Source organism: Wyeomyia smithii, chromosome 2, assembly GCF_029784165.1.
Source record: "Wyeomyia smithii strain HCP4-BCI-WySm-NY-G18 chromosome 2, ASM2978416v1, whole genome shotgun sequence".
NCBI lineage: Eukaryota > Metazoa > Arthropoda > Insecta > Diptera > Culicidae > Wyeomyia > Wyeomyia smithii.
The window spans coordinates 36408176-36420935 of NC_073695.1; the positions used below are offsets into that span (position 1 = coordinate 36408176).

The window sequence follows — 12760 nt, forward strand, 5'->3', positions numbered from 1 at the left end:
AATCTCCGGCTCAACCATTCAACCGAACCGAGTTCCGCTCTGCACCCTACGACTGCGGTGGAATGGAAAGTTTATGTTATTTTATCACTGTGATAAGTGTCGTAATCTTACCGTATTGCGCGCGAACCTCGCCCATTACGAAAACGTACGCTAAGTATCTTTTTGTCAAACAACGAATTCAACATACCTAAGAGAAAACATACGCACTTCAGTAGACGCTGTTCTTTGAAAGGTATATAACGCTGAGTCATTAGATCAATTTTGATATTTAACGATTGTACGAAATCTACTTCGATGCGACGTATTTATATGAAAGCAACGTGTAAGCAGTCTCCGGTTAAACGGCCACCGTGAGACATGAATAATTATCAGGGTTAGGTATATCAGGGTATTGGGGTATATAGATGAGCAACTCTCCCGAGTTAAAGGCACGTTTACACCGAAGTATTATGCACGACCCTTCTATTTTCGCCTATCGAAGCAGACGTGCGTTTCACGTCGATTCACTCTTATTTCTCGACGTAATAGTAACCTATTAGATAGAAAAATTGACAAAGTTCCATGCATACAAAGCCTTGAGAATTTGAAAAAATGCAAATAAACATATTTGCCAAAATATAGTTTTAAATTTATTTCTCGTTTTATCCTTTGGGCTGGGACTGGTTGGCTAGATGAATAACGATCGCTGGAGGAGGATAATCTTTCTTAGATAAGACGATCTTCGTGTTTCTCAGCACGGTTTGATGATTCTTGTTTGTCTGAGGACTGCAGAGCTGGGACTGTTCACTTTCGTCTGACTAGTGATAGAGGCAGGAGTGGTTTTTTATATCAGTAGATCGGTCATGAACGGAATCAGTTGTGAACAGGTGAATTTAAACATGAAATACCTTAACGTAGCTTAGTGATAATTACCATTTCCTTAAATAGTCAGGTTGTGCCCGTGTAAAAATACGTGAAACCCAATCGTGCTCACAAGACAGAAATTCACTGCGTGGCTTAAACCAATGAGTTAAGCCGCCTATGCTCGACCAGAAGGCAACTTGCCTAATATTCTTATATGACTAGCAATATTTGTCACGACCCACAATCGAAACCAAACCAAATCATCAGCAATCGTCAAACCACCGATAGTCGGCACAGCGATCCCGTTAGCCTTGAGGCCGGAAGAAGGGCCAACAATGTCACGTGTGCCACCACAGATAAGCCGACCGGGATCGGCAACTGCAGCCAACGGTAACCGTGATGAGATGAATCGACCCCAGGAGCAAACGAATGATTTTTTCGGAATCTCAGTACACACTTAATTTATTTCGCTGAACTACCCAACAGCTGATCGAGCTCGGCGAAGTTTTTAACAAATGTCAGCAATATATTTCGGCAAGCATTCAGCAAATATATCGATCTACCGTAAACCAGCATGAATTGACATTTTGTTTGCCGAAGTTCTTGAAAATTCTGCCGAAAAATTGTAGAACTTGCTGTTGAGTTCTCGGCTATAAAATCTAAGTTTGTAATTTGGTATTTTATTTACCAAGAAATTTTTATTTATTAAATTGTGCATTAGATCGCTTCATTTTCACGCATAATTTTTGAAATTTAATGCCGAATCTCGGAACGACTGTGTGCTGAACTGAAATTTCGATACAAAATATCCGAAATCTCGGTTGTATTGCTGAATCATGATTTTTACATTTTTTTGCTGAATTATCATGAGAATCCTTTTTAGATATTAAACAAAAAAGCGCGCGCAATGCTGGTTCGTTAGAGACACAAAATAAACACGTGGAAATATGTTGCAAACAGGATGCATTATCGCACATGCGCTCTCTGTGCACAACTCTACTGAATGAATAACTTCCACAACAAACATTATTGACATTCGATGTGTGTACCGTGGAGGAAGTCTTGTAGTTTTTGTTATAGTTCTAGAATAATTATTGCGGTTAAAAGTTGAAAAACGAGCTGGAAAACTGACGCCTGGCATGAGGGTACAAATTCCCTCTAAGCCATCACCACAACCAGAAGTGAAACATACAAAAGGTAAGCTTCTGTTTAGTGTTTTCATTTCATACGAGTGCGGTTCTTAGTAATACATAACATGAAACAAGTAACAACGGGGTGCAGTAGCGTTTACTTTCGCTTAGTGCGTTCCTGCAACAACATGCAGTTTCGTTACGTAATTAGTAGAGTGGTTCAATCTGCCCGAAATCGGCAGAATAAAGAAGGGTTGCTCGAAAGTATTTCAGTAAGTTTTTTCATAAAATACTTTTCAATCAGTCGGGTTTTACACGTGCAACCTGAACTATTCTCATGTTAATGCTGATGGAAAGCAGATTTGAAGTAAATCTTGATTTCCATATACTTCAAGGTATTTTGTTTTAACAATTTAGAAGGTGGTGTTCAACATTCTACCGCATGTTAGCGTACATACCTAAATAATATTGCCGTGAACTCAACAGCTGATAAACTCAGCGAAATATTTTACAAATTTTCGACAGAATTTTCAAGAACTTCCGCAAACGAAACTCCAGTACTCGCAGGTTTACGGTAGATCAATATATTTGCTGAATATTTGTCGAAATATGATGCTGACATTTGCAAAAAAAAATTGCCGAGTTCGGTCAGCTGTTAGGAAGTTTGCCGAGATAACTTAAGTGTATAGGACTACAACTGGTAGAAAAAAATAGTTTAGCTTCAGACAAATTGAAAACGTTGTTTCAAGCCTCTCAATATTCCACTATTACTATTTTTCTTTAACTTCATAACTTTAATGTTTATATACGTTGCTGTGGTTAAAAAAAAGTCAATTTAGAAATTTTCATCAATTATTTCGTTGACAAAAAACGTTGGATTTTTCACTAACACAGAAATAGACGATGCCACAATCGACGGTTGGTGTTTTTTATCTCTTTGCTTTGGCCTGTCACGGTGGGTGCCCACTGGAATTCAACCTTGAAACTTTTGATTAATTTCCACTGCTAAACAGTGAAGTAATAATGATAATAATTTTCTCTTTCACAGTTGGTCGGCGTGCGACCAGAGTGCCATTTTTCAAAAAAATGAGTTATTAACACTAGTCGATGTGAGAATGAATAATCTGGGGTGGTTCAACTTTGAACGCCGATTACTCGAAATTATGTTTTTGGCGCTTGGCTTGGCGTGGCTGCATGCCGACCAGTTGTATTTCTGTAACGTCAACAAAGAGTTCGTCAAGATTCAATTTTTCTGTGGGTGCTAGATTGAAAATGCCTATGAAAGAGTTGGTTAGGAGGGCTAGCGCCCTAATCAGTCACACTGATGCGGTTTGAGTAAAATTCCGGTGGGCATAATATCCAAAATAAAGAACCTGAACACAAACAAAAATAAATGCAGATAAAATAAAACAGCTTTGAAATGCTGATTTTTTACTACAGTCGTAATCGACTGTAGTAATCATCACAACAAGTTAACCGAAGGTGTGAACACTGGTGGTTATCAGTAATTTATTCTACTGAGTGAGGAAAATGTAACACATTGTGAACACGTCCGTTTATTTGGATACCCTTTATTCACTTTCATACTTTGTTTGGATTAACGATCCTATGTGGTGACTCATTTGTCACCTAACCATTTGCATCCACTTGTATTACGATGTAAAGATGCAATTCAATGGCGTATCCACAAGTAATTTTTACCGAAATGGTGGCGGTAATGGTCGCTCCTACACTACATACCGTCTTGTATAGCAGCTGAGCTTACGCGTGTGTACATTGCGAAATGGTAACGCTATTCACATCGACTCAAAACATTTCCACTACTCCCAAGCCGATTTGAGTCTTTCCCGTCGTACGAGTATGTACGAGCCGGCGGAGTAATTCACCGATCAGTCAGACTACGTCATTCCTCCGGGCATGTGCTTCAGTGGCGTGCCTTCGCTCTCAACTCAAGTCGTCCAGTGCTTATCAATCATTTCCGCACGCGACCGCGTAATTGCTGCGAGATTTGTTTATTACTTTTGTTGTGATTTCGTTACGAGTGGTTTCATTGAACATTTCAATTTCTCTTTCACATTCGCGCTGTTACTGAACGAAACCGATGGATAACGCGAACGTTGATCACCTGGTTACCGAGTCAGCCAAGGAGGATAGGTACATTGCCTCGCTGGACATCGGAACGACCACGATAAGATGCTTTATCTATGCCGCCAATCGAGATATCGCCAAGCTGGAGATCGTTGGAACCGCCCACGAGCAGGTTCGTTGTGTGACACCATTCTAAGATGCTGTGACCCTCACTTATTGTTTATTGTCGGTAATAATATTGCACTGAAAGGTTCAACTCGTCTATCCTGCGGCCGGACAAGTGGAGATCGTACCAGATCAATTATGGGACAGCGTGATGAATACGATTCGAAATGCGATGGCTGGTAAGTGTGTTTACAGGTCGGACTCGATTATTTGCTCTCTTGTTTTTTGTTTTTTTTTTTATTTTTCATATTTTATATCTGTTTTATAATCGGAAACTCTTGCAATTTTCTTTGTGTTTTGTTCGCAGTTCAACAAATTTAAAGTTTACTTCATGTTTTTTGCACTTTTTCAAGAATTCCAAAAACCAAACATTGTAAGATTTAATTATGTCACGGTAATGAATGAGATACGATGATGCTGTACAACTGTACGGGTCAACGACCAGACGACAACTGCCAATAGTCACGCAGTGCAATATAGGAAATGGGGAACACAAGTCGCCATATCTCTTTGCGTTCGTACATGTTGGCTGTGTTTGGAAAGTACGATAAAGATTAATTGTTTCGTTTATGTAACCGAACGCTTGTTGTAAACTAATTTTCCAACAGCGTATTTTCAAATTTCGATGATATTTTTTCTCAGAATCCGATCTGAGATAAATTTTTTAATCCACTAATGCTAAAAACCGCGAATCTGGTAAGGAATAACTGTATCATAATCCCCAAAACTATTAAATTAAGGTCCAAGATATTTGAAAAACATCACTAAAGGAAAAAGTGACTCAGTATAGTAGTATTAACAGACAACGCCAAAATTAGCTGTTTTACGTTTTTCTTGAAAAAAACCGTTTGTTTCCTAAACACATAATCGTGTCTAAAATTACGACTAATCAAATAACAGATAATCGCATCCTACGATAAACGAGTCTGCAGATAATCGAGTCCGACCTGTACAAACGTTGTATAGTCCCGCGCAGGCACACATACAAGTAGTGAAAACGAACCGTTTTTAGTGGTTCTAATGACGAATTGTTATATATTTTATCTAATCATATGAACCTAAGCCACAGTAATCTAACACGCTTCTTAACTTCTTATTATCATTATATTTAATTTCGTATGTATTGAAAGACTCATTAGACTATTTTTGGTTTCCGGATCATTTTATAGGCGCCAAGCTAGCCGCCAATCAAATCGACTGTTTAAGCATATCTACCCAGCGCAACACGTTTACCTGCTGGAATCGGCTAACCGGCCATGTGTACCACAATTTTATCACCTGGAAAGATTTGCGCTCGGACGCACTTGTCCACCAGTGGAACAATAGCTTTAAACTGAGGTAATACCCTACCCGAACACTCTATTGACCCAAACTAACCCTTTGAGACGCTTTTAGATTGCTCAAATTCGGTGCTCGATTCCTACACTTCTTTACACGCAGCAAACGCTTCCTCGCCGGGAGCGTTATCAGGTTGATGAACCCGCAGGTAACGTTGCGGCTGGCTTGGGTTTTGCAAAACAATGCTGACCTACAACGGGACGTGAAGGGAAACAATGTCCTGTACGGAACAATCGACTCATGGCTGCTGTACCGATTGCGGCAGGGTACAGAGGTAACGCGTTCTGTCGAACATATCAGCGACGTAACGAACTGTACCGCGAGTGGGTTCTACGATCCGTTCGGCCAACAGTGGGCTGGCTGGGCCCTCAATCTGTTTTCGATCAAGGTTTGTCTAGTTTTTTAGATGCGATGAAACTATGAATTTGTAATTCGTAAGCTTTACAGAGAGATATGCTACCCAAAGCGGTAGATAATTCGTATGATTTTGGCTATGTGCACGAGTCACTGTTTGGAAGTGCTATCAAAATCGGGGCCTCGGTAACAAACCATAAAATTTTCAGCAAGTTCCTTTCCAATAACCTCCGTAGATTTCAGATCAGTCCGCTTCTCTGTGGGGAAACTGCTGCTTCGAGAAGGGAGAGGTAAAAGTCACCCTCGGCACGGGATCTTTCCTGAACGTCAATACTGGCTCCACGTGTTTGGCGTCGGTACACGGACTGTACCCTTTATTAGGGTACAAACTGACATCCGCTGGCTACGATGCCGAATTGGTGTACCTCATGGAGGGTGCATCAAACGACAGCGGTTCCATTATCGAGTGGGCAATGAACATCGGGTTGTTTACGAATCCCAGTGAGAGCTCCAGTATGGCACTAGCCGTACCCAACTCTGATGGGGTGTCATTCATTCCGGCTTTTAGCGGATTGGGGGTGAGTATCTTATGCATAGCTGTGTATTTTTGTAACTGTTATCTAACTTACCTTCGAAAACGAATTTTTTAACCATATGAATATAAAAAACACGATTAGATTTTTTTATTTATACAATGTTCCGATTATGATCTTCGGAGCACAATCATGCTTTTTTGCGTATTTTTTCTGATAAAATGATATTCAACTCTCAGCACAAACCCATAAAACAATATACAACGTCAGTGTCTTGCTGAATTTTATTTATTTTTATTGTGGTCTTACTAAAGATAGGCGAGTTTTAATTTATCGTTCTACAAGTGATTATGGGCCCAGAGTAATAAAAGGTCCAATAACGGAAAATTGCAGCGATATTCGAAAATTGCGGTGAAAAATTCAATCCCGTGCAGCAAACCGGAGCTGAAGATGCCAACAGAAGAGGTACTGAAGCTGGGAGCGTTCGAGTTAAAAAGTTCCATGCAGTTAATTGGAAATCTGCGAGGAAAAAAAATTATCCGACGTGATCTTTCGCGATGCGGATAACGGCGATGACGGAGGTGTCCTCGAAAGTGTGACGTTGCAGGCCCTGGCCACGATTCGTTGAAGTCTGGGGGTAGGGTAGGGAACATATTCTAAGCAGCTTTGCGAAACGTGTTGGGTGAAATTCAAACAAAAGTATGTCAATCTGTTCTCTATCTTTTTCTCTGTCAGAACTTGTTTTCAGAATGTGAAACTTAGTTAGCAATAAAGTTACCAATCGAGGGATACTATTCCAATCACCCCGAACCTATTTTAAGCAGTTTCCATTTGTTTTGCAGGCGTTTTTTTTCAGCACGCATAGTGGCTCCTGAATGGCTGCAATTTAGGTCGATTTGTTTCGATTATTGTTTGTGCACAGATTTCTTTGTGATTAACGGTATTTCTTATATTTGTAAGACAGCTAGACAATCAAAGTTTTCGTTTTCATCATTGAAATTGTCAATATTGATCAAAATTCAGGAGTTTTAGGCCTTTTTTCGACTGATTGAAAAAGGCGCCACTGCTTAAGCCGTTACTAACCCTATAACGTTTGCGTTAAAAAAGAATGAAAATTGCCGATTTTTATGGGTTTATCTTTCCACTCACTGACGAAAATACGCAAGCAGCATCGATCATAGTAACCCATGAGTAAGCAGAAAAAAATTGACAGCTCTATCAGTCGAACTCTAACCTTGATGGCGAAAACAGTAAAGCTACTCCATTAAAAAGTGTGCGTGTTCAAAGAACGGTACCCCGCCACGTCGAAAACAGACATCGCGTGGCACTTTGTGGACACCGGATACGCTCTACAAAATCTTGACACTGTTAGACAACAATGACAATGACTGGCAGAGCACTTCGTATTCCCTTACGAAGGAAGTGAGCTTGGAGGTGCAGTTCAAACACCAAATTTTCCAAGAGGGTGCTGCTGTGGCTGAAATCAGCAAGAAGGGGATGTCAAAGCCGCTTTTCTTCGCTCCGTACTGGCCATGAACGGGGCAATTTATAATACGAAGTACTTGCCGAAAGTTGCGTCCTTCATCAAGAAATACCGTAAGAGCGAAGACGCGATGTTCTGGCCTGCTCTGGCTTCGGCCCCCTGCTCGAAGCTATAGTTGAAGGAGATGAAGCGGTTTAATATCGATGTGTTGGTGAACTCTGAATTATCTCCCAGCTGGTCTCGAGGTACGATGCTGGAATAATAAGCCAGTCGTCGTATGTTCGAGTCCCGGTTCAGGAGAGACTGTTAGTGTCAGTAGGATCGTAGCGCTAGCCCCCCAATTGTCCTGTACACTTAACAGTCGGCTGCGAAGTCTGTGTATAGTAAAACAGTAGATCGAATTCCGATACGGAATGTAGCACCAAAGCTTTGCTTTTTTTGAGCTCATGATCATGGGTCTCGAAGCTTCTGGAACAGTCTTGACGGCGGACACGATTAAGGTAAAAAATCTACGAAGTCCGATCAGCAGCAGCCCAGCAAGTGCTCTGTACAACAAGGCAAGTTTCGAAATAACTACTGAACTAAAGAACGGCGAAATAAAAGAAAATTTATTAATACGGTTGCCATTGATGTGAGATCAAAACAGCGAACAACAGCAGCCTGAATGCCGTTGCGAAGAGAACGGTTTCGATGGAATCTTTGGAGGGAAGTGTGGATGTTACTAATGTACTAAAAATTCCACACTCAGAATTTTCAGTGTTCACTACCATAGACATAGTTTTTGCTACATTGACTGAGAGACCTGCTGCTTGGGAGCACTCGGAGAGGTCATCTAACTTGCTCTGCATATCGTTTTGTCGTTGTGCCAACAAGACAATGTCGTCGGCTCGAGTCGAGTTCATTTAGGTGCTTCATTGTTAGAGGATTCTGTTAATCGAACTAATATCTAGTCCATAACGATGAAAAACAGCAGCGGTTATAAAATGTAGCCCTGTTTCACACCAGCAGTAACCCTTATAGGGTCGGACAAGATGCCTTTGTCCAGCACCTTCCACGAAAACGCCTCGTACTGAGTCTCGATGAGATGGACTAGATGGACTTCTCTAGAACTCCTTTACGCCCAATGGTCGAATGCTTTTTCAAAGCCAACGAACACCAATAGGAGAGAATCCTGGAATTCGTTGATCTGCTCCAATATAATGCGCAGCGTTGTGATATGGTCTACACATGATCGGCCAGCATGAAATCCAGCTTGCTGCCACCGAAAAGTGGCGTCGATCTCCTCCTGAATCTGATTAAGGATTACCTTACAGAGTACTTTGAGAGTAATACGGAGCAACGTGATGCCGCTGCTAGTTACCGCATTCAGCGAAGTCTCCTTTTTGGGGGACTTTGACCAATATACCCTGCATCAAGCCCACCGAAAATGTTGCGATTTCCCATATGTTTCTGAATAGCTAATGCATCATCTGCGCTGACAAAAACGGGTCAGCTTTGAGCATCTCAGCTGAAATGCAGTCTACTCTGGCGCATTGTTAGACTTAATAGTCAGCAGTTGTCCAGTTCTGTCTTTTAGCGGCATCTTTGTAATCACCAAGGCGGCGAGAAATATCGTACAACAAGCGGATATCACCATTGGCGGCGGCAGTTTCCTTCTTCGGCTAGGGAGTTACTCCAGGCTCTCTTGTCTCGTCTACAAGCGCGATTAACAGCTCTATCCAGTTCAGCTCGCTCAATACCGGCTTTCACCTCTCCCCGCTTGTTGATCTTCCGTCAAGTTTCATCCGAAATTCCCTCCCTGCTGAAATTTGAAGCAACTTTATAATATTTTTGTATGGTCCTGCCATCTAATTTTCAATATCCTTGCACGGTGGGTAATCTAATTTTCAATATCCTTATACGGTACTGCCATCTAGTTTTCATTTTCATCTGGCGGGAAATGCACGATAAATCGATTTTAAGAATAACCAGTTTTATGCGCATTTGAGTAATCAGATGGCAGCTCTAACCGTTGTAAAGGTGTCGTGGGCAAAATGTATGGAAAAACTTAAAGTCAGAAATCTTGTTCTAGTCATTTTTGATTCCAGTGAAATTTATATGAAGTCAGAGTGGTTTATGTACATTAATAAGACAAAACGACTTTTTTCGTAAATAAACTGTTAATTTTATGTACTCTCATGTTCAACCACTTCATAACCTTTATATTAGAACATTTTGTTTGAAAGAATACGTTGAACAGATTTTAATTCAGAGATTTTTCGAAAATTGCTTCTCCATAGACCACTCTGTTCCGCAATGGCTCATACCGTAACGGCATTTTTGCAAGGAGACCAAACCGACCAACAAAGTGGAAATAGTTTCAAGTGCTCTATAGTCTGAAGTTGTCAAGCACAGTATGGAATGGGCAATTGGATAGAGTTTTCCAAAATTTCGATATAATTCGTTTCTCGGTAAATCGTTGCTTGAACTGTAGATGATTCAGCAGCACATGAGCCAGCAATTCAAAATGAAGGAAATTCCTTTCGAGGAGATCGTTGGATATCTGTCTTTCGGTAACTCGTCCAGATATTGCTTTCGCGGTAAATGCTGTTGTTCAGTTCAGTACCAGTCCCGATCGCCAACATTGGGAAGCCATAAAGAATATAATTCGCTATTTAAAAAGAACATCGACAGAAACCAACGTCCGGTAACGTTAAAAATCTGCCAACAATCGCGTCGTCATCTTGTAAAGCCGAATATATAGCCCTGTCCCTTACGATTCACGAAGCCATGTGGTGGAACAACTTGCGGTCGCAGATATTCAAATAACATCATCTGGAATCGGATCAACTGTGACAACCAATCAACATCGCGATTGAAGAGCTACAGCAAGTATCATCCCGAGCCTCTTTTCAGCTTTGAAAATCGATGAAGAACACGCAGTCATTTCTTATCAGATTTTCGAGTCTTTGGCATCAATCGATCATCAATTCTTTGAACTCTCGTAGCAAAGCAATCGAATGATATAGATACACTTATGAGACGGAATACTTGGTAGCTGCAAAAGTACCGGAAATGATTGAAAAAATAAAAGAATAAATAGAATCATTCCGTGTCATAAGCCAATTGAAAACCGATAAATTAAACATACTTGGCGGGGTTACTATTGTAAAACATCAGTGACACTTTTAAGTGCCCCAAAATCATATGATTGAAATAGTTAATAATTTTTCTATCACTCGCCAACCTTAAACTTCAGAAAAATCACAAGTGAAACTAAATAGAGTAATCGAAACAACATTCCTGCAAAACTTTTTTTTTCAATCGATTTGGGCAAACAGTCTACAAAATGTGAATAATTCTCACATAAAATCGATTGACCTTCAATTTTGTAGTATTTTGAAGTTCACAGGTGAACCTTATATAAACCTCAGCTCCCTTTTTTATGTATTTTTTATTTTCACTGCTCTGATAATTGTTTCTGATTTTAGGTTTAAGATATCTTTGATCATTCGCGTATTTTTTGTAGCACTATACACTGTTAATCAGATCATCAGAATTCTTAGCATTATTTAAATTTGCAAAAATTGTATAAATTTATGACAAAACTAATACTGCGTAACTTTACTTTTTACTTGCGAGCGCTATATTACTAATCATTTACTGCTAATGTCGTACAATCAAAACTCACCAACCAATTGTTTTATGCACCAGTTTATGGCAAACTTACATCACACCAGTGAATTTATGTCCAAGTGAATCGAGAATTTCACACGCCATTTTAGTCGCAACTTCTTCGCTATTGAGTAAATCAAGTCACGAAATAACCTTGCTGTCTCTCTCTATTATTAAACCGTAACACGCTAACACGAACCAAACCGTCATTAGAGCACATCCTTTCACCCCCCAAAAACTGCGACCAAGAAACTAGGTCTACCTTCTCTCCAGTTCGGTTTCGATTTTCAAAACAATCACTAATAGAACAATCCCCTTTACAGCCGCCGATCCGTGACGATACCGCTGGCACCGGGTTCATCGGCATTAAACCGTCCACCCGGAAGGAACATCTGGTGCGAGCGATTCTCGAAAGTCTCACCTATCGCATTGCGCTGCTCTACACCTGTGCCCTGAGCGAAACGCGCTTCACATTCACCCGCATCAAGGTCGACGGTGGTGTCTCTCGGAACGACTTCATCTGCCAAACGCTGGCTGACCTGACTGGACTCCCGGTGGAACGGGGCGAAGTAACGGACTCGACTGCGCTGGGTGCGATGTTTCTAGCCGGCCTGAACGTTGGCATCTGGCACAGTAAGCAGGAGCTGATCGACATTCGCAAGATCGATCGGATCTTCCAGCCGAATGGCGCCTGTCGGAGCCAGTGCGTGAAAAGTATGCAATCGTGGGAGCGCGCCGTTCAACGATTCAAACGGTGGTACATCGCCGAAGAACTGAACAATCTAAACTAAACTAAACTTTGTGATATATTGATTGTTACAACGGTGGTTGTGGTTGCAATAAAGAAAGACGTTATTTTAAAGTCAAGTTCACGTTCCTTCGCAATCAAATGTTATATCCTTCGCCTTTCAATCGCTCGAAGATCGGAGGATGTTCGGTTATTGCTCTCCTGTGTCTTCGTCGTTTTATTAACGTTAGTGTTTCGGGCCAATTGACCAATTACCTAATTAATAATGCATTAACTATTAGAGCGTTTTTGTTTTGAAATGATGGTTGGCTGAACAATTTGATGGGGGCGATCGTCAGTTAACTGTTTGATCGCGTCGCAGGTGGTTGTCGCGTTGCATTTTCTGCTCGGAACTGGTGCTGCTGCTAGCCTAGGTACATACTCC

At 40.9% G+C, this 12760-nt stretch overlaps 1 protein-coding gene and 1 long non-coding RNA gene across 2 annotated transcripts; both read left to right on the forward strand.

Annotated features, from left to right (window-relative positions):
- Window positions 1–799: 799 nt before the first annotated feature.
- On the forward strand, window positions 800–1415 carry LOC129725567 (uncharacterized). The gene is made up of 2 exons (XR_008728111.1): window positions 800–866; window positions 928–1415. It is a non-coding gene; the product is annotated as an uncharacterized LOC129725567 (long non-coding RNA).
- A 455-nt stretch (window positions 1416–1870) lies between these two features.
- On the forward strand, window positions 1871–12455 carry LOC129724345 (putative glycerol kinase 5). Its single transcript, XM_055679119.1, has 8 exons — window positions 1871–2040; window positions 4115–4233; window positions 4312–4405; window positions 5396–5564; window positions 5622–5952; window positions 6012–6104; window positions 6155–6496; window positions 11912–12455. Exons 1-8 carry the CDS (start codon window positions 1983–1985, stop codon window positions 12377–12379), a joined length of 1674 nt encoding a protein of 557 aa, XP_055535094.1. The 5' UTR covers window positions 1871–1982; the 3' UTR covers window positions 12380–12455.
- The last annotated feature ends 305 nt before the right edge of the window (window positions 12456–12760 follow it).